This window comes from Genypterus blacodes, unplaced genomic scaffold, assembly GCF_046128005.1.
Source record: "Genypterus blacodes isolate CSIRO-AG114 ecotype Tasmania unplaced genomic scaffold, CSIRO-AGI_Gbla_v1 ptg000067l_1, whole genome shotgun sequence".
NCBI lineage: Eukaryota > Metazoa > Chordata > Actinopteri > Ophidiiformes > Ophidiidae > Genypterus > Genypterus blacodes.
In genome coordinates, this window is record NW_027466879.1 from 5614593 (window position 1) to 5636174 (window position 21582).

Consider the following 21582-nt stretch of genomic DNA (forward strand, 5'->3'; position numbering starts at 1 on the left):
TGCATTCTGAGTAGAAGGGGAAGGGATGGGGGAGGGGGACAGAAGCTGCTTGGCCACCGTGACAGGGTCAGTTGTCCCTCAGGACGAGCAGATGGAGGCAGCATACTGACTCTTTTCTCTTTTGTTGGTTTTGCTGGAAAGCCATGCAGAAGAATGTAGTATGACAGCAGCCAGTGCTACACTTAATGCATTGCTATGACAACCATAACACAACCAGTTACACGATGCAGGTGTTAGATGTACAAAAATAAACATACCCATACCATATCTAGTCTATGCCTCTCCAACTCCTGGCAGAGAGAGTTGGCAAAGTATTATGGAACAGAAGTAAAATCCAATACCAATAAGAATGGGATTTGATGATAAGAAATATTGACTCATTGAATCATTAAATAGAGATTAACATCTTTAAACAGACATTTATATTTACCCACACACACTGCACACGTACACACGCACACACACACACCACACACACACACACACACACACACACACACACACACACACACACACACACACACACACACACACACACACACACACACTCACACCTGCCAATTCGTATTCTAGAGAAAGTTAGAGGTATGAGGTAAATGTCCTAACATAGCTATAACTATGATGTTGAAGAGGCGAAAGCCTACCTGGTGCTTCAGAATCTCCGCCTGTTGTCTCCTCAGCTCTTTCTCCTTGACAGAGAAGATGAGTGAAAAATCAATATGCTGCCATAGTGCCAATATCATGAAATCACTAGACTGATAAAATTTCAGCCCATTTCAAAGGGCTCCAATTTTACTGCCAGCTGCCTCTTAAGTGGGAAAAAGGGCTCTGATACAGTGCATTACCCAGTACAGTATTCAGACCACTCCACCTCCGCCTCATTCAGATATGTTAGAGCCATATTCTAAATTCATATTCCAACATTCTGACGTCTCAAATCAAATCACTTTATTTCAAAGTGGAATATGACACAGTGAGTTAAATGAGAGATTCCGGTATATTTGCAGGAAGAGGGTATCGCACTACAAAGTTGGGGATCTTGGTCACCAGACTACAGCCCCTCTCCCTGGTTTGCTCTGTTTGGTTGGTTGATCGGCTCTAAGAGGAGTCTGTGTGATTCAAAAATGCCTTCCGTGAGAGAATGTTGGACATTGTTGTGCTTTTTGTTGACCTTCAAAGCTCAGATCCAATTCATTCGACCTTTTTCCTGCTCTGACATCCACTGCCAGCTATGAGGCCTGGACAAGACAGATATGTACTCTTGTCTTATCAAGTGAAAATAGCACAAGTGGACTTAAATGACGATACGTAGGAACGTCACAAGACGGGCCAGTGGGAACAGGATCCACCTAAGCTGAACCGTCAAAGCAAAGGATTGGAATGCTCGGGGTACAAAATGTGCCGTTCCAGTTCTTGATTTTGAAAAATGGGAAATTCCCCAATGCCTCATTTAGCAGTGTATAGATTGATGAGAAACAAACTGAATATGGCTGCCATGTATCAAAATAAGGAAAAGATGAAGGAGTCTGAATTTAAATGTTTATAAGGCCTCTGCAGTAATCCTTTGTCCTAGTTCAGATCATGAAGCTAACCTCATAATGTTCCATCGATTTCAATGGCTTATTAAAAAGACAAACATACCTTTATCCGCTTTTCAGCCTCTAATATTTTGGCATTGGCGGCGTCTTCCTTCTTTCTCCGTTTTGCCTGCAAATAAAGATAACGGTGAGACTCGCCGAGACATTAATCAGTCACCTTGTCTTTTAGAGCTTCGCTGCACTTGAACTGATTGTTTGCCGTTTTCTGGTTAAAGGGAAGATTCCATGCGGCTGAATGCCAGTCAAATTTGTTAAACACAGGAAATGAATAATGTATCTCTTTAACATGTAATTGTGAAAATGCTGAAGCCTCCCGTTAAGAGTGGCTTGCCAACCGTGTCAACTCAAAATTGATTTAGTCCTGCTAAAACACTTTGAAGCTCCTACAGTATAATTGTGTGTGCCTTTGTGTGCTGTATGCATGCCTGTGTGTGTGTGTGTGTGTGTGTGTGTGTGTGCAACTTTGTACATGCGTGTGTGTGTGGAAAACAGCACCTTTTTTTTCCCCTCGACCCACTTATGCTAAACTGTTACTGTTGTCTGATGAAAAAAGACTTTTCTGTCCAATTTAAATAAGGTCTGAAGAGGCAGCGACAGCCATTTTAATATTCAACAGCCGTCAACCAAGACCAATTTAGCATTAGTTCCATGTGGAATTATGCCTAAGAAGACGCAGCTCCCTCCAATGCATGCTGCTGTTCAGTAATGGGCTTTAGGAAGATTAAAACACTATAGAGTGAGGGACTGCAGCTATCCAGGAATGTTCTGCTTAATCAGAGGTGTTGTTGGATCAGATTCTATACCTCCAAAATTTGCTGCGCTCTGAGCTCCTTCTCCATCCGGATATGCTGAATACGCTTGATCTTTTCCTACAAAAGGAAAAAAATAAAAAAATCTCTTAATATTTCAGACTGTGGCAAACATCCTCAGATAAGATCACCTTCCAATCGCTCCATTCCAGTTGAGGAAGGCGAGACTGCACAGTGTGTTTAATGCAAGTAGTAATGATAGTAATTGCAACACAAGCTTTAAAGCACAACAAAATAACCATTCAGCACTTCCCGTGGTGCACACAGGGACGATTGTGTGTCAGGACACGGAGATAAGGAAAGAGGAAAGGAAAGGATTTGTCAGCACACATGAAGAAGACCCACCTGCTGCTTGAGAATCTTGATCTGCTCTTTCTGCTTCCTTCGCTCCTCTGCAGCCATAATAGCTACGAGAGTCAATCGAGTTTGTATTAGTATTTACAAAAGGGCTGATCCAGATATATTTACATTGGAGGTGTAAGTTTGGAGACTGGCATGTTCAAATTACTGAGTCAACAAAGATGACGTTTGGGCTTTAAAGTGGCGGAAATATACACAGAGACCATATATCCATACATAATTAGGGTATAGAAACCCCAGCACTTGTCCTTAGAGGTCACAGTATTTTACATGAAGCAGCACTTTACACAAACATACAACATTTTAATACAACTAGACCAAATTTTAAGTGACAAAATGGACCAATACTGCCATACTTACAGCCCCGTACTCTGCTGACAACACTAACTAAGATTGCACTTACCTTGCTGTTTTCGAGCTTCTTTGGCTGCCCGAGCTAGTGCCTGCTTTTCCAGTTTCCTCATCAGTTTCATCTGAGCGGCCTGTCGGGCTATTTCTAGGGAAGGGAAGAGTGTATTGGTGAGATTGATCTCTGCGAACAGACCGATAGTTAGGATGTGTGCTTGACAGAGTTCAGGTGTCATTTTCCTTTTGCGAACCTTGAGCCTCGAGTTTACGCAGCAGTTTGACCTCGCTGGGACTGGGGCCCTCTGGGACCATCGGATCGGTCACGTTTGGGGGGCGTCCCTTCCTCCGGCGGCTGCCTTTGGCACTTTCGCCCCCGGCTTGGCGTTCTGAACTGGAAGGTCGACCCCTCCGGCCTTCCATGGCCAAAATACGAGGAATGACCTCCTCTTCCTTCAACAGGCTCCACTGTAATCCCTAGAAAGAGAAAATGGCGGGATGGAGAAATTGGGAGGGCGTGTGGAGACAACTGTGAATGACTTGTTGACAATCAGTCTGTATGTGACTTAAGCATAATTCATTTATTCATCTATATTTAGAAAGCTAGACTGCGATAATATAAAATGATATTCTGTCTTTTATGTCCCATTGATTTTGTAATTATGACTTCGATGCTCTACAAGTGAAACAGCTTAGTAAACATGAAATGAAATGAGCATTACTCAATTACTTATGAATTATTTAGTTGTACTGTTTTATGGTTTCAGTCATTTATTCTCAGGCCCCTCAGTCCTATCTGCATATGCTGATTCCAATTCTCCATAACTATCTGCTTCTCACTTCTATCTACTTCTATCACACATACATAACATAGGATACAGTATATGACTGGTCACCTGTGAAGGTAATGTCAGCTGATTATTACAGTTTTCAATGCACTTTCAATGAACTACAACTACTTTGGCTGATTCCTGTCCATGCCCTGACAGCGACTGCTGCATGAAGCTGTGTGCTGCTAGATGAAAAGATGAACACGGATCAGGGGAAGAGAGAGAGAGAGAGAGAGAGAGAGATGAAAGGCAGTCACCTGGGGTCCTTCTCTGGCTTCATAGAAGTCACCAACCCTTATCTTTGCACTGAAGCTAAAATTATCACGCGTGATGCCACTTATTCCATTTCTGGATAGATACTACAGAGGAGAAAATAATAAATGGCGTTGGTAAAATGTTTAGGCAGGAAAAAATGCGAAAATTAGCGACATTGAAATGCAACTGAGAGGCACTAGATTGGAGTAAAGAAGATCACAGTGTGCATCTGTGCAGTGCTACCAATCATTATAAAAGCCAGGGACAAAAAAAAGAGCAAAAGCTCTCGGGAGAGAAAAACGGTTCTGACCTTGGGTTGCACAATTCAGGCCCTTCCTTATTTATCTGTGTCCATGCTAGACTTTTTTACTGCCTACTGACTGGCTAGCAGTGAGTGAATGTTACTGAGTAGACAGTTTTTATTTGGGCTACTATAGTCAAAGATAGTTGTGACAATCAGAGTGTCTGTTGCCTTTAATGAAGGACATCCAGAATCTACAATATGCTGTAAAAATGAGGCCAAAGCTGTGCATCCCAACACTAACCATTCATCTTCTCAGGGAGGGGAGAGAGGAGGGGGAACACAGTGGCACAAGGAGTGGATCTACAAGTATCATCTCTCACTATTAGGGTCACAGAAAGTGGTGTGGGGGGGGGGGGGGGGGGGGGGGGGGGGGTGGAGTGATATAGTAGCTAATAATAAAACAAGTCACGCTGCACAAGCTTTTGTTTTTGTTGGAGCAATGTTGATGGACAGCGTTTGCAATGGTTATAAGAAACATCCTTCCATAATAAATCATAACCGTGCTGCCCACAGTGACGTGGTTTGCGGTTCTGTCTTCCCACTAATCCCCCCTTGCAAACTGCTCATCTACTTTGCTTCAAAACATTTGCTTTTGCATCACGGATGTTGACAGCGCGGCGGTGCTCCTTGGCCGTGGTACCTTCATCACATCTGGGTACTGCCTTAGTTTCTTGCCACATGGGGCGTAGTAAGCCACCTCACCCTGAGGCCGCCCAGCCACTGTTTTGATTCTTGTTTCTCTCCGCCACCTGTGGTTTTAAGAATAAGAAACAGCAGAGGGCTTCATCAAAAAACAAAAAACATCTAACATGTTTGAGACAATGCACGTGTGTGTGTGTGTGTGTGTGTGTGTGTGTGTGTGTGTGTGTGTGTGTCTGTGTGTGTGTGTGTGTGTGTGTGTGTGTGTCTGTGTGTGTGTGTGTGTGTGAGGCCATGGACACTGCAGGAATAGTGACAATATCCTCAACACAATTTCAAGTGTGGCACTTTACGAGCCGGAGCCTTATTTCTCGCAGCCTCTTGTACGTACCCCAACTCCAGAGGTATCATCAACTCCTTCTCATCCATCACCCTCTTCCTCTTCCCTAAGCCTGCGGAGACAGAGTACAGGCATCAGTTTGACAGCACAACATATCATTGAAAACCCTCACATATACAGTAACTATCTTCCTGCCCAGAACTTCATCATACCAGGTGAGTGACCATGGACACACACACACATAGTATAGGCACAGACAAAGACACAGGCAGCTCTCTGACACACTCAGATTACAACCTATGGCTACAGCGTCAGTTTGTCCTTAGCACTGCTGCTCCATATACCCAGCACCATGTGAACACAGAAGCCAAATACACACAAAAATTGTCAAAATTGAGACACGGTACATTAGCTTGGATCATAGTCTGCTAAATAACGTCCAGTTCAGAAAAGCAGGATGTGGAAAAACAAACAGCAGTGAGTGGAAAGAATGGAATGTCTCCTTTGAGCATTCATGAGCAGCTGCCCTTGTGTCCTCTCCGCTCTGATCTGGGTAGATCTCGCTGCACTGAAGGAAAGCAGAAATTAACCTCCAAACAAGTTGTCATGGCTTTTAGGCCCTCAGACATGCCCCTACAGGACTTCAAAGATCTGCTCTGTGCCTTCCTCAAAATAAAACCCCTCTTCACAGTGATCTGAAGATAAAGGGTCGGCCTGTTATTCATAAGCAGAGACTATAATTTAACATACTGCAGTCTCCCTTTGTCTCATGCTCCTTTAAAACAGTGTGTGTTTCCTTGTCCGTAGCCCCACTGAAACACCAATTTAGCTTGTTTTCAAACCTGACTGATTAAACATAATGAATCCTCTTACCTAATGGAGAGGCTAGGCTGTAGGAGGAGGAGCAAGGGGAGTTGTGATAGGCCAAGGCACTGGAGCTGGTGACAGTGGTGGGAGTCTTGATGACTTGTAGGTTGAGTGGGGAGCAGCTGGTGGCTGTGTGATTGGTTGAGGTGTTCAGTAGTTCTGGGCCTTTGGTTAGCCTGAGGGGAGCGATTTCCTTCTTGGATGACAATCCCGATGGCAGCGCCTTTGACTCCTTCACTTTCTTCCCAGATATGTCACTGTCTGAGTTGCTGTCGGACTCTACAGTGGGAAAGCAGGAGATTTTGTGATTAAATAGATTTGTTCATAGATTTTGTTCTATAGATTTGAAGTAATCACACATTACTTTCAGATTTAATGGCCAAAGCAGGAAAACAACAAAGTTACTTTCACCAACCTGACAGACTATCATCTGAGTCTTCTTCTTCATCCTCCTCCTCCTCAAGGTCATCATCCTCATCATCATCATCATCCCCAGAGTCATCAGATTCTTTGTTGGCAGGGAGACCAGCTGTGGGATTACAAGTCCCAGGAATCCCAACCCCAGGAACTCCGACCCCAGGGATACTAACTCCAGGTATCCCAATCCCTGTCTCCCCTCCACGGAACAGATCAACTAGAGACTGCACCAGGTGGTTCTGAGAGAAGCCCTTCCAGGCAGCTAAAGGGTCAGCTTGTCCTTGTCCTGGTCCCGGTCCTTGTGCCAGTCCTGGTGTCTGTCCCTTAACCTTGGGCGTCTTGTTCTTTCTGGATCCATGGCCTGCGGTGGCATGGGGTGAGGTAGCGGGAGGCCGTGACTGAGGCCGAGCTTGGGTAGTTGCTGGGGTCCTACTGGCCCCTGTGCTCAGATTGACAGGCATTGACCCAGCATCAGAGTCGCACTGAGGGGACTTGCCTTGAGAGGCAGAGTCTTTGCGAGGTTTGGTGATGAGGGCCAGAGGTGCGTCCTGAGTGGTGCTTTGGATGACTCCGTTGGGGTGATGGGGTTCGGGAAGCCCCAGCAGGGCACTGGAGAGGAAGAGGTTAGAGTGATTGTTCTGGGGAGGAGGCAGAGCAGGTGGTAATGGAGATGAAGCCAGAGAAGTCCTCTTGGGGGACTTGTTTGGCCCCTGCTGCTGTTTCTTTAGATCGGCTGAGAACGTCTGCCCTTGGGACATGAGGGTCTGGGAATAGAAGAAGAGAGGGGTTCAGTGGGAGGGAGGGAGAGGGAAAGGTTAGGGGAAAGATGAGAAAAGAAATGGGACAAAGTCGAGTTGCTCTAGCTGTCAGTTCGCATCACTGCTGATTGTTTGAGCAGGTGACACCACTACAATGCCTAACACTGGTACAGTTAACTGTGTCTAAGCCCCTTTCTGAGAAACAATAAGGACAGAAATGCAATAACTGAAGGCATTGTACAGCCTAGGTTCCCCAGCAGACACACTGAGTATATCTTTAAAATCGCAATTACTCGTCTGCACATTTGGAAAGCTCCACCGCCATAATCATCATGCAGCTGGGCAAATTTGCTGTTCTACACAAGATGACAAGTTTGGTTCAATCTGTGTTTAAGCAAAGGCAGGTTAGGCTTTGACGTGCACTTTCAACTGGATGTGATATGAAGTGAAACAAATCAATTTCACAGACCATGAAATACAGTAACTGTGCTCAAACCACAGGGGGAATTTGGCTCACTGGAAACTTCCCTCTACTGGTAAAATAGAAAAGGGGAAATAGGTTTTTCGCAGAGAAAGCTGATCTCAATGGGTTTAGCTTATTGATTACTGTACTATCATTCATATTTCATCCGAGGAAAATTGCCCGTGTGTTGTAAAAGGCAACGAAAATGTCAATATCTTGTATAATTTGAGCTGAATTGGTCAAACCTTAAATAATAGCATGTGTGCAGCAGAGCCAGTGTTTGCTTCAGAATCGTAATGAAGCTCAGAGCATCAATCTTTCAACAGATTAATTATTGCGAAGGAGAAGTGGCCAAATCATCCCAAATGTTCCTTTCTTTCAAATTACAATAATATGAGCCTATTAGTTAATACAAATGCAAACAAAAAATGTAGAAAAACACACAAATCACCCACAAAATGATTATGTAGAAGCACATTCAGACTTGATAGGAGACATTTGCACTGAAGTAGCTTTGTGGTGCGCAGATAGCAGGACGGACAGTTTAATCCACAGGAGAGTGAAATATTTTGAGCAAAAAATAGAGGAGGAAATTAGATGGTTCTAGTGTGCTTCAGTATTTCCTCAATTATAGTCATTAAATACAGCAGGGAAACTGGTTTATACTGCAATGCCTTTCCTCTGCCAAGGGTAGCACAGGAAGCAAAACATAGAGGGATTCCTTAGTAACAATTATCAATGTGTGTAAATGTCTAAGATGTGTATTTTTTATGTCCACGTTTACTCAAAAAATGCCTCATCTGACTAAACTAAACTAAGATTCTCTCTTAACTATAGTTTGAAGTGTTTGCTCGAGGCTGTGGCCTAATCTGAAGGAGGCCCTGCTGAAACATGTTTCCCTCGGATACAAAACACCCCCTTGTGAATGAGAAACTGCAGTAGTCAATGTTATGGTTTCATTTTTCAGTTGACTGTGCAGCTCCATTACCGGCTTCACCTGCACCGGTTCCGCAGCTGACAGTGTGCCGCTTGGATCTTGTGTTATGTAAAACGCAGATTAAGTATTGATGGAGAAAAAGGGAGACGTGTACCGACACATTTTGCGCCATTGGTTGAATTCATTTCTGACACTTCAACCACAACCAGCCTTTGTCAGGCTATAATTATTTTGACAAAGGCCAAGGCCAACATAATGTGCAAACTGTGTAAAAATCCCTATCTTTCATCCCACAATGAAAAATGGTTTTGGCTATTGTATCAAAAACAGTAGGCTTACCTGTTTCAGCCTGTACTCATTGATCTGCGCAAGTGAAGCTTCCAGCTGTTTCCTCTTGTTGGTTTTGACAGTGCCAGGAGCAGCATGCTGAGATGCCTTAAGGGAGGATTTGTGGGAGCTTGTTACGGGTGAGGTCAGACCAAAAGGTTTGGGGGAGGTAGACAGAGGGAAGGTCGAGCGGGGTGGTGAGGGGACAGAGAAGGGCTTTGGTGAGGAGCAGAGGGACAGGGGAAGGTGCTGGGGAGAGGAAGAGGGCAGTAGCTTGGGAGGTTTGGGGGATGTGGTCAGGGCTATGGGGGAAGGAGAGGGCGAAGTCTCCCTGCGGCCTTGGGTCAGGAGCGCCAGGGGCTTTGAGTTGCCAGCCAAGCCGGTGGACTGGATCACACTGAAATGCTGCTGCGGCCCCTCTGTCCGGGACCTGGCCACGGGCGAGGTTTGGGACAGGGCAGGTGGGGAGACTGAGCAGGGGAAGGGCACCAGGGTCGGGGGGTTGGAGGTGAGAGTCTGAGGCTGAGAGTCCGGGGGCTTCACCCCAAAGTGTGGTCTGCCTGTCTTTGACGTTCCAGTGCTTGGTATCACAACCTGGGAAAGAAAAGAAACATTTCAAAATCAGTTACAACAAAGCACAGCCTTAATCCACATGAATCATTTGCTCTCCGTACATTATTGCTTCAATTTCACAACATTGACAGAACTTGCTCTCCTAACCATAATCTTTACCCTCTTCGTTTGCTTCTCAGACATGAATGGAACATGAATCACACATAGAGTCACAACTTTTGTAGCCGAGGTATGACATCATGTGAGCTATGACAACATTTCAGTAGTGAGAGCATGACATCATGAACAGCAGGCTCAGGCGGGACTCAAGATGTAAGCGAACTAAGAGGACTGACAAGGAGTTCTCCAGCTATCTTCTTGATATGGGGGAAGGTGACACAGAAAGGCACTGATACACTCCTCTGGACAAGGACATTGCAGACATCAGCAACATGTGCTCGGTTGTGTTTCCCGGAGAAGATAAAGTCTACATTTGGCGACAATCACACGGATGCGTTGGCCTGCTTAGTGCCTTAATGACACCCTCTGAAATACCCGACCATGACATCAAAGTAGAAGCTCCAGTCATGATGCTTAGGAACCCTAAAGGAACCAGCACCAGGATGATGGTGGTGCAGATGGCTGGCCTTCACAGAACAAACAACCCTGTCCATAAGGAGCTGTGATCATTCTTTGTGTCTAAGCTCCAATTTGCCTCAGTTTCTGACACAAACTGCTTTCCTGTGTCTTTTACCTTTGTCTTTTTCTTTGTCCGCTTCTCAGAGTCTGACAATTCACTCTGTTTGTCCTCTTCCTCGTCATCCTCGTCGTCGTCGTCGTCATCTTCGTCGTCCTCTGCGAGATCCTCCAGGTCGCTGCTGAGGGAGCCGTCGCTCGAGCTATCTGAGGACGAGCCTGATTCACTGTTGCTCACCCCAGAAGCATCCACCGGCTTCTTACGAGGCTTCTGGAAGAAAAAAACATGGAAGGATCAGCTTCACCCTTCAATATGGAACTTTCATCATTATGTCTCTCTTCTTTTGAACGTGCGCTGCTAACTACTGACCTTATCTTTCGGTTTCTGGGGAGGTTTCTCCACCGCTTCTGTTGGAGTGTCCTGAGGGCTGCTACCGCGACTGTTAGAGGGCTCGGAATTTTTGGTTGGCTTGGTTGATGTGTGAACACTTGCAGAATATTCCCCTGCATGTGTGGCGGGGGGAGACACCTCGCTGCCATTCAATGCCCCGTTCACCCCTAGAGAACACAAAGGAGACCGACCGCATTTACCAACCGGCTCCATTTCTTCCCCCAAAAAAACTGTGCCGGAGATGCTAATGAAATATCTGGAATGAACGGCAGAATGGAATAAGGGTAATAAAACTATTGATTTATACATGTATCTCATCAAACATGCTGGCTGCGTAAGGCACAAGCCTAACATGAGTGGTTTACATAATAAAAGATAAATTAAAAGATACTGCAAAATTAAGAGCGTAAGAAAAAGAGATTAGGGAAAATGAGGGAAAAGAGAGAGAGAGGCTGACAGAGTCGCTAACTGAGGAATGAAAGTCATTAAATTCATCTCAAAAAGAAGAAATCTCATCATAGGACAAAGTGGATTTATGCTGTGGAAGAAGAATAGCAACTATAAATGAAGATAGTAGGAAAGGAGAGATAGTGCAAGAGGAGAGACAAGAGTTGGCAAGTGTATTTCCAGGGTAAAGTTCTACTACCTTATCCAGAGAATTAATTAATCCACATACAAAGCAGCAGAGCATCACCAACCCCATTACGTGTGAGTGTGTGTGTGTGTGTGTGTGTGTGTGTGTGTGTAAACTGTGTGTGTTGTGGAGAAGAGGGACACAGTATGGTACCTTTAAGGGAGGCATGGTTATTCTTGTGGAGCATGCTGCTCTGAAGAGGGCCGGCACTGTGGTTGGGCTGGATGTGGGGGGCGAAGAATGGAGGGAAACCAATGAAAGATGGGAGAAAGGCAGCAGCTCCTCTTCCGTGGGCTTCAGCAGCTCGCCACCACTCTGGAGAAGAGACGGAGGGGAGGAGAATAGCTGTGAATGGCAGACTCAGTTAATCAGCGTTTCGCCTCCTGGACTTCCCCCTGCTCTTACCGGAGAGGGCTCCTAGCTGGGGGTGGGCGGCCAGAGCGGCGGACATGCCCAGGGAGCCCAGGCCTCCGAACTCCGGCCTGCCTGCTCCGGCAGTGTAAATGGCTCCAAAGGCTGGGTGGTTGACCAGAGGGAAGGCACTTGACAATGTGGAGCCAATGAAGGGCTGTTCTCCTGCTGCTCCAAACAGACGGCCTGCGGCGGACACAAACCAGTTCAGATGTTTACTAATCAATCAATCAATCAATCCCTCACAACCACATAACCACACACAACCACACACACACACACACACACACAGACACAGACACACACACACACACACACACACACAGCTGCAACATATTGGCCAAAGTTGAGCGTGCAACAAGTAGAGATATGCCCCGGAATGTTTTGAAAGATGATGATTTTCGATTTGATCCATTTCTGATCAATATGTAATTACTTTTGTGTCACTGCGAGGGGAAGTAGTAAGTGTGGAAGAAAAATGAAGCTCCTGGTCAGATTGTTTGACGGATCAGTCTTGAGTTTCCCAACAAACTTCAAACCGGTAAACTGAAGAGCCGCTCCTTCTGCAGTCAGCAGCACAATGATTTGCTAGACAACAATCTTACATTGTCGCAGAGATGAATTCAGCATGAGAGCTGCATTTTTTGCTTTGAACCTCGGGCGTCTTGCAAATATTCACTTCTGACTTCCTCTCCACCAGTCACACAATATGAACAAACCTAATCTTAAGAATGATTTTGCTGCAGCGGGGCCCAAAAGGAGCTGGCAGAGCCGTCGTATTTGGGCGGCTTTGTGCGCTCCCGTGTTTATTTTGTTAGACTGAGCACATTTTTGTCACTCACTGAGCTCTCCGTATACAGACTGACGAGGTGTGAAAGGCGAGATTGAGGCCGCTTTGGAGGATTTCCTTATCAATCTGCACTGTAGAGAGAATTAAATAGAGAAAAGAGAAACACAACGCTTCTATTTGTTTTAGAATTAAGTGTGCAAACTATAGATAACATGACGCGATCGCTGTTAACGCAAAATGCCGTGATGTCACTTCAATTATAAAACATTTCTCATCCTAATCCAATTTCCACGTGCACCTATTATTTTTCCCCGGCTCACACTGTCGGTATTTGCTTCGCTGTGACAATGACTGCATATTTTTGGAGGGGAAAACGGTAGTGTGTGTGTGTGTGTATATATATATATATATAAGGTGTATGAAGCTAACCTCTTTCTGCGCTTTTGGCATTCAATTTCAGCACAGAAGAATACTTCATCAACATCATCATCGCCTAGCGTTTTCCCGAGCACAATCATTTGTGGCAGGGGCGACTGCCACGTCTTACCTCCTCCCAGAGTCAGATGCAATTTGGTCCGAGCATATTTCATGCAAATTCAATTTCTATTCCCCCGAAAAAAAAGGAGAGCCAGACTGCTTGATTCCTCTGCATAAGTCAGGTAATACACAATCACATGCAAAAAAAAAAAAAAAAAGAGTAAAAAAAAAGTGATGACTGAAGAAAAGGAAAGTGTTGTGCGTTGAGCAGATGAAAATGTCAAGCTAGTATACACTTGCACACGCCGCAGAAATGTAAAAACGCACTGACACTGGAGCGCCGCCGTGTTTCTCTGCACTAATGCAGTCCGGGGATCTGATTAACCAGACTCCAGTCGGGGGCCATTATGCCCCACACCAAAACACCAAAGGAGGCTGTAATGCTTCCACAGATGCATCGCGGGGGGATTTTTTTTTGTAAGTGGAAATCAAAAGTGTGTGAGTGTTTATGTGGGCAAGAAACAAAGGTTTACCAGCGTGCCAGCGGTGTCACGTTTTGAGAGTTGTAGCCCTTTGTGTTGGCTTCAAGGCCCCTCTCTGCCACGACGCCGCAAAATCCGCCTTTTTGAATGTCATTAGAATATGCTGAATATGTACAGCCCGCCTCGCCAAAGTCAGCTAGCGGATACGAAGATAAACGACTGCAATGCACCCCCAGAAAGGCCAGCCACAGCACTCGCTTATGCCTGGGGTGCCCACCTCTTCCTTCCCCTCCTCACGCCACCCCCCCCCCCCTACACACACACACACACATACACACCCCTTTCCTTTCCAGGCAACACAAAGTGACATCTGCAAATGCCTTTTCAATATTAATGCAGGCTTCCAGAAGGCGAATAATTAAATCTGAAAATTTGAAGCCAGAAAGGAGCACATAAGAAGACATACCTAGGATTACCCTCTCTCTCTCTCCCTCTCTATCCCTTTCTCTCTCTCTCTCTCTCTCTCTCTATCCCTCCATCGCCCTCTCTCTCATTCCGTTTCAATCCTTCCTCCACTCTGACAAACTGCACCGCCTGCTTTTTTCATGTTTGGATGCTGCCGAAGGGGGATTAATTTGTTGTTTGTTGCAGTCAATCAAATTTCCACAGACAGATTTAAGTTAATTGCATCCGTGAGTTGATCCCAGAAGGAGAGAGTGCTACAAGCGCCGATCAGCTTTTATTCTCCAAGTGATATCCTCATCAATGACAAGCAGCCTCTGCCACCGCAGCCCCCAAACCACCCCCCCCCCCCCCCCCCCCCCCTACCAATAACAACTACACACATGTGCACACAAGCACGCACACACGCACAGAAAGAGGAAGAGGAAGAGAGGGGCAGAGAGAGAGAGGGGGGGGGGAGAAAGAGAGTCGCTGCTCATCTGAGTGTTTCTCAGATTTTCTTCTTTTTTTGTAAGTGTTACTGGCGCACTGGAGAAGGACCTTGAATCGATGCCTGCATTTTCTTTGATGATCGTGTAACTCTGCAATACAAAACTCCTGATGAAATGTTACCTGCCTACACACGAGACCTGACGCATCCACGCTGATCCAGTTGAGATTTCTTCCCCTTTTAATTATAATACTTCCGTGCAGGAAAAACAACTTCATCTCTCAGGCTTGTGGCATGCATGGTAGGATGTGTGTGTGTGTGGGTGTGTGTGTGTGTGTGTGTGTGTGTGTGTGTGTGTGTGTGTTTGTGTGTGTGTGTTTGTGTTTGTGTGTGTGTGTGTGTGTGTGTGTGTGTGTGTGAGAGAGGCTCTGCTACTTTGACTTTGTTCTCCCGGCATCAGAGAGAGAGAACATAACACAGTCATATATAGAGTCTATCAGTATACAGTGTATATATATTTTTCTAGTTAGGTTGGAGTGAACACGGCGCTTTCATGCAAAAGCAGTGCGTGGCTTTATCCTCTCAGAGTGCTGCAGAACTTCAGAGCTAACGTCTGCCTCTCAGCATTTCATTCGACGCTCGGGCCAAAATCGCTTGTCTAGAAAATCTGAGCTCACGTAATGGCAGGGAGGAATAAGAGGGATGTATAATGCATAAGAAGGATATGCTCCTAATGGCTTCTTCTTTGGGGCAACACCGAGCAGGCAGAGGACAAAACAAGGGGCTTTATTTGGCGTTCGGCGTCTTACTCTCTTTTCATAAAAGAGAGAATGCTGCACAAGTGCTTTTCACAGGTTCAATCCTGTGTGAGTGTGTGTGTGTGTGTGTGTGAGTAGAAGGCCTATGAAAAGAGCAAGACATTAAGAGATGAGAAGAAAGCAAATATAAGCAAATCATTCACTCATGTTGGCAACAGATATTTGAAAATCAGGCAGAGATACACGCGTGTACACAAACTCACACACAAACTCACACACAAATATACATTTCCCTCTTTGCCTAATGGCTTTCACCAATATACAGAAAGAAGGCACGGTGCTGGACAGGGCTGACTAGACACTGAGTGGCTGACAAATGTTAAATCATGCAGGCAGAGGCTCACTCACTCATACACACACACACACACACACACACACGCACGCACGCACGCACGCACGCACGCACGCACCCACACCCACACACGCACAGCGTCGTGCTGAGCCTGACTCTGAGGCAGCTGGAGCCAGAGAGCTGAAGGTTGTCAGGAGACATGGCGAAGCATGTGTGTGTTTCTCACACAAAAGAGCCCCCTAATTGTTTGGGATTCATTAATGCAGCAGCTTTTCAATTGCAACCCAAGCTGTCAGGAAAAAAAAAAGCCCCTTGTAGCTGGGAGAGAGGTGTATTCACACAGGCTGCAAAATAACTGTATAATTAATAGTGGAGAAAACTCTTTCTCTTGGTAAAGAAATGAGGGGGATTCAGAATGCAATCAAGACATAAAGGTGACCATATGTGGCTTGTTTTTGTGATTACATGGAAACTGTGAGCGATGCATGATGGAATTTTAATTCCACGTATGTGCTTTTAGAGAGAGGGAGGCTGGAGGGACGAGCAGGGGGGGGGAAAGTGTCTCTTACCAGAGGTGCTGAGGGTGGATCCCAGTGCTGAGGGGCTCGGGGCCAGGCTGCTCTTGGAGTGGGGAGCAGGGGAGGATGAAGACGAGGAAGAGGAGGAGGAAGAAGAAGAGGCCGCAGGGGAGGAGGTGCGAGCAGCAGACAGGGTGGGCGCAGGGGAGGCCAGCCGCTCTCCAGACTCCATATCTGTCAAACACAATCCAATCAGCAGGGTTACAATAGCAAAGCACACCCAGCCGTACACACACACACACACACACAGAGACTCCAACACCTACACATGTCCCCACACACACACACACACACACACACACACACACACACACACACACACACACACAAACACACACCGTCTCCCGCCACTCTCCCTTTCACATCTCACTTCCCCTGAACAATATTTCTATTTAAGCATGTTCGCCGGCTGCGAGCCTCTATTGATTCTATACGGGCTGGGAAGGAGGACGACATGTTTAAGGACTGCCATCCTGGGCCACAAAGCAGGTTTAGAATGCGGAAGAATGTCTTCTGAGACAGGGGGGGTGGGGGGAGGCGGTCACTTCAAAGAGAAAGGTCGATAATTACTACGAACTCAATGTAATGAGGGTGAAGTGGGGAATTTTGGAAACGAGCAAGGTCGGCATAAAGCTCCAGACAAAAATGGACAATTAATGCACTTTTCTTTGTGTCCTTCCCTCTCTCTCCGTCTCTCTCTCTCATACACAAACACACACACGCAAGCCCAGAACAATCCCACACTCGCAAACACCTGTGTTTGACAACCAAGATCCTTTTACACCTCCTTTACACAAAGAATTTTAAGAGCTTTATTGAGCCCTTTTAAAGGCAACATTGCTCCTGGCGTCCTCTCTGTTGAAATGAGAGGTAAATGGAGAGCCTTTCTAGATGAGGGGTGCATTAACCACAAGGTAGTTTTCCATTATCAGCCCCACAGAGTCACCACGCCAGCCATTATCAAACTTCAAAAGAAACATTTGGCCGTTCTGAAGCCCGATATTTTACTTTGCATTATTCAACTTTAATCCCCTTTTGGCTAAGAGGCAGGGCACAACAACGCGGCCGTGCTCGCACATCTGCTCTGCTAAGTTGCACGGTGACAAACAAAAAAACCAGTTCATAGCACATTTGCATGCACACACGTGTACACACAACTGCAACTCACCCCCTCATGTAACACGGGCAGACACACACATAAAATCACCTCCCCTGTCTATCACATCAACCTGAGTCCTTTCCTCTCTCCTCCTTTTCCATATCCCTCTGCCTGACACTAATCCAGGACTGAAAATCCCCTTCAAAAGCACAGTTTGCAGATTGTGTTTTACAGGCAGGCTTTGTTATTGTGTCATTACACATAAACAGTCTCTGCCTCCACCTCTCGTTCCTTCCCTCTCTCCTGCCGCCCCTCCGCCACCCTCCTCCTCCCTCTCTCCTCTGCAGTGGGAGCAGAGCCACTGATTAAATCTCTGAGACAAAAGCTGCTATCCTCTGAATATCAAGTATCAGCCTTTCGCCAGGAGCAACACTGACAAGAGAGAGAGAGAGAGAGAGAGAGAGGGAGAGGGAGAGAGAGGGAGAGGGAGGCGCGGATGACAAGAAAACCTGCTGCAGTCCATGGGGAGGAGGCTGGTGTGCCATCGGACTTGGGCAGCCATGACTGCCATTGCGGCAGTGAAAAGATGGCGGGTGTGTAATTATGTGCAAGGTCAAAGGTCCTTCGGATGGCTTAGCATGCAAGGTGACAGGATGGGGGTTAAGGAGCCAAATTATCCTCTAGAGCACCAAACAACCGAACGTTACCCGACACAAAATTTGGGCCGGAGTGTGTTTTTTTTGTTTTCTTTTGTAATGTCAACCAAAACTATTACCTTTCTGCCACGTTTGTGTTTGATCGGCTGTCACACTTTGTGCTCTTTTACCTCGGCTGCCACGCTTTAAATGTCAGGGTTAGAGCTGGGGAAAGGAGGAGGAGGGGGGGAGGAACGATTCTTTCACATGATAAAAACAGAGTGATTCTGATGGTTGTTCCCTGACAAAAAGTATCATTAGAAGTGTGATGAAAATGGAGAGGAGCTGTGGCCCTTCGTAATTATCATAATGCACATGAAAACAAAAGGCTCGTGTCTCGGGAGGACGAGCAAGCTTATGTGGTGTCAGCTGGTAAGTGAAGCGGATCATTCCCTACCTTTTCACGGGGAAGGAAAAACATACGGGGGGGCAGGAGCAGAGAGAGAGAGAGAGAGAGAGAGAGAGAGAGAGAGAGAGAGAGAGAGAGAGAGAGAGAGAGAGAGAGAAAGATAGAGAGAGAGAAGGCAAAAGATAAAGACAGAGATGGAAAGATTGAGGGAGAAATGATAAGATGGAGAATAGGCTCTGATTTTGTCCCCCCCAAAGAAAAAAAAGACGCAGAAGAAAGGAAAACAGCGGAGGAGATGAAGGACGGGCTGTAAACCTCTGCTGTCATTTCTCAATATCTGCACTTAATGCCTCGCCTTGTGTCAAAACGTGATGATGTGAACAGAATTGATTTCCCCCCCCCCCTAACAAACAACAAAAAAGCAATCCCTCCTTTGCAGAGGTGTAAAGCAGAGCTCCCCTCCCCCTCGTCTCCTCTCATCTCTCGCCATCTCTCAAAGGGCCTCTTTCTGCGATGAGACACGGGGAGAGAGAGAGAGAGAGAGGGAGAGAGAGAGAGAGAGGGAGAGAGAGTAAGGACAGCGGGGGAAGCAACCACTGCGAGGCAAGTCCATCTTCCTCCAACAACCACAAACTGATCACTTAGCGCAATTAAATCTAATAACAATAATAAGATTGAGCTCAACAATGTACCACCAAATGCACAGCCACAACAATGATTGCTACAATAATGGAGCGCCGAGGTATTTAAGGATCCAATCCTGACTTAATTATGAGAAATTAAAATGGATTTAGCATCGGAATTAGCTTGATTTTTATAGGTAATTAACAGCGCACCATGGTAGCGCTATAAGGCGTAGCGTTATAATCTCGGCGAGCGGCTAAATCAATTTGACTCGACCGACGCCAAACAATCGGGACGGGGGGGCCGTGCGACCAGGAAGCGTAGTGTTCTCCGCAGATGGGGAGGAGAGCGAGAGTTTATGCTAATGGCTGAACTATGATTTATAAGATGTGTTCCAGCGCCGGATTCACAGTCACGTCCACAAATACAACACAGCGCACAGCTGTCAACGTGTGCAGTTAATACTGGTTGGATGCAATGGCCCTTCAGGAGATAGCGTAGCTATAAACAGCTCTGCGGTTTTATGATTGCATTGCATGTGGCCTTCATATAGGAGCCTTCACATGTCAGCATCATCTCAGAGGGTGTGTGTGTGTGCGTGTGTGGCGGTGGTGGCAGGAGAGGGGGGTGGGGGGGGGGGGGGGGGGGGGGGGGGTCATTGTAGAACTGCATAAGGGAGAGACAGTGTGTGTGCATTTGATGTGTGTGTGTGATGGCTGTAAGGCTTAGTATGTGGCCTTACAGCGCGCATTTGTTTTTGTGCTGCTGCGCGTCTGTGTTGCGTGTAACAGCGCCTGCTTATGCATGCAGTGGTTACAGAGCTGCCAATACGGGTGCCTATAGAACTGTGTGTGTGTGTGTCTGTGTGTGTGTGCGTGCGCCACTACCTCAACTACTCAACCCCCTGTGTGTCTTGCTTCTGCCCCTTTTCCTCATTGCTCCTTCAACACACACGCACTCACGCCCACACACAGAAAAACACACGTACACACAGTAACAGATGGCTGATACTAACTGAGATAATCCGCCAACAGAGTCATCAGCATGGATCAGTGGTAATCAGAGTGTGGACACAATGTCTCTTCTCCAGCCCTAATGGAAGGAGCGCCTGGCGCAAGAGAAGGGAAATGCATTATTCCCTGTGATGCCCTGACCTCATTCAAAGGCACACGGAGGCTCGCAGCTCTCCTCCTTTTTCCCTCCGACAAAGACTGTATCAACAACCACTTCTGCGACATTCACTCTCTCCTCTGGATCTCCCGCTTCCTCCCCTTCTCTCCCTTTTTTTACTGTGATCTGCCCCCCGTGTCAAACACAGACCTCTATCTTAGCTCTGTCCTGCTTCAAGCGGCTAACGAGAAGGAATGTCAACACGGCGAGCGTGCCGCGGTGACCGGCCGCTGGTCAAGGAGCCGGATCCTCTAATCCAGCATTTGCAATTCTCCTTTTTTTTCTAATCTGTACGTGGGAGTCGCTGTTGTTTTAGTTTCATTACATTCTGGAATGCCGAGTGAAAACACACAGCCTTGTTTGTTTATTTTTCCATTTCCAGTAAGTGATATTGTTCCTGAAAACTGATGAGTGTTTAGTATCCAGAAGCTCCCCTGGACGCCATGGTTACAACACGACAAACTCTTAATCAGTTTGCATGATTCACTCCTTGCTCAAAGGTGTTGTTGCTACACAAACGCGTGGACGTGCGTGCACACACACAAGCACACACACACATGCAAACAAACACATACACACAGTGAGGTGTAGAGGGTGTATGAGAGTTTAAATGTAAATGAGATCAATGATAGTGACTGAATGAGCCAGAACGTCTTTCCTTTCTGACCTTGTGTGGCTCTGTTGCCCACACTCACTTGTTCCTGCTTTCTGTCTCTCTTTCCATTTGTGTACGCTTGTGTGAGCGTGTGTTTTTACAGGCACAACACGTGCATATGGATGTGCCTGTTTGTACTTTGCATGCTTGGCATTGAATACTAACCGAGCGAGATCATCTTGCTTATAGGCGAGCGAGCGCACGCACGCACGCACAAGCTTGCTTGACCCCTTTTTCTCCTCGCCTCCTCCCTTCATCCCTCGCCTCCCCTCCCTACACACACACACACACACACACGCACGCACACCGTCTGCCAGGAAATGACATAACCAGGCATAGTGGCAAAAAATTAAGTGACAGCCTTTGTCCAGAGGTAAATATTAACTTAGAAAACTAGACGGCAGACGCAAACGGCTCACAGCGCAGTACATACACAAGTCCTGTGACAGTGTGTTCAAGAATGAATAAAAAATAAAGCAACACTCAATGGCTGAGTGGTTAATTCTAATAACAACTGTTTCGTTGGAGGACCTGTGAGGAGACAGTAGACTGAATGAATCACTCAGAGGCATCATGGCCCAGTGAGGCCTGTCTCAGTGACTCAGACCCCTCCCTCTGCTCAGCCCCTGCCCGGTGACAGATGGCAGAGCAGGGCATGTAGGGGATGGGCACCGTATCTCGCCCCGCCTCAGCGCGCCTTGGCAGTGGCGCCAGGCCACAGGTCTTAT

The 21582-nt window shown here is 46.5% G+C and overlaps 1 protein-coding gene across 17 annotated transcripts in view; it reads right to left on the reverse strand.

Annotated features, from left to right (window-relative positions):
* Nucleotides 1–21582, reverse strand: part of baz2ba (bromodomain adjacent to zinc finger domain, 2Ba) — a 65041-nt gene that overhangs the window by 11695 nt on the left and 31764 nt on the right. For 6 of the 17 annotated variants that reach the window (XM_076155346.1, XM_076155355.1, XM_076155349.1 and 3 more), the window contains 18 exons: nt 16254–16436; nt 11928–12119; nt 11676–11837; nt 10868–11055; nt 10556–10768; nt 9262–9843; nt 6763–7528; nt 6354–6626; nt 5532–5592; nt 5142–5250; nt 4200–4301; nt 3367–3589; nt 3171–3263; nt 2753–2814; nt 2402–2467; nt 1642–1707; nt 645–689; nt 258–290 (listed from right to left, as the gene is read on the reverse strand). In XM_076155346.1, the coding sequence (XP_076011461.1) occupies nt 258–290; nt 645–689; nt 1642–1707; nt 2402–2467; nt 2753–2814; nt 3171–3263; nt 3367–3589; nt 4200–4301; nt 5142–5250; nt 5532–5592; nt 6354–6626; nt 6763–7528; nt 9262–9843; nt 10556–10768; nt 10868–11055; nt 11676–11837; nt 11928–12119; nt 16254–16434 (3417 nt within the window). In that variant the 5' untranslated portion in view covers nt 16435–16436. The remainder of the gene's footprint in view (nt 1–257; nt 291–644; nt 690–1641; nt 1708–2401; nt 2468–2752; nt 2815–3170; nt 3264–3366; nt 3590–4199; nt 4302–5141; nt 5251–5531; nt 5593–6353; nt 6627–6762; nt 7529–9261; nt 9844–10555; nt 10769–10867; nt 11056–11675; nt 11838–11927; nt 12120–16253; nt 16437–21582) is intronic. The other 11 variants (XM_076155359.1, XM_076155361.1, XM_076155348.1 and 8 more) reach the window with 5 other exon arrangements.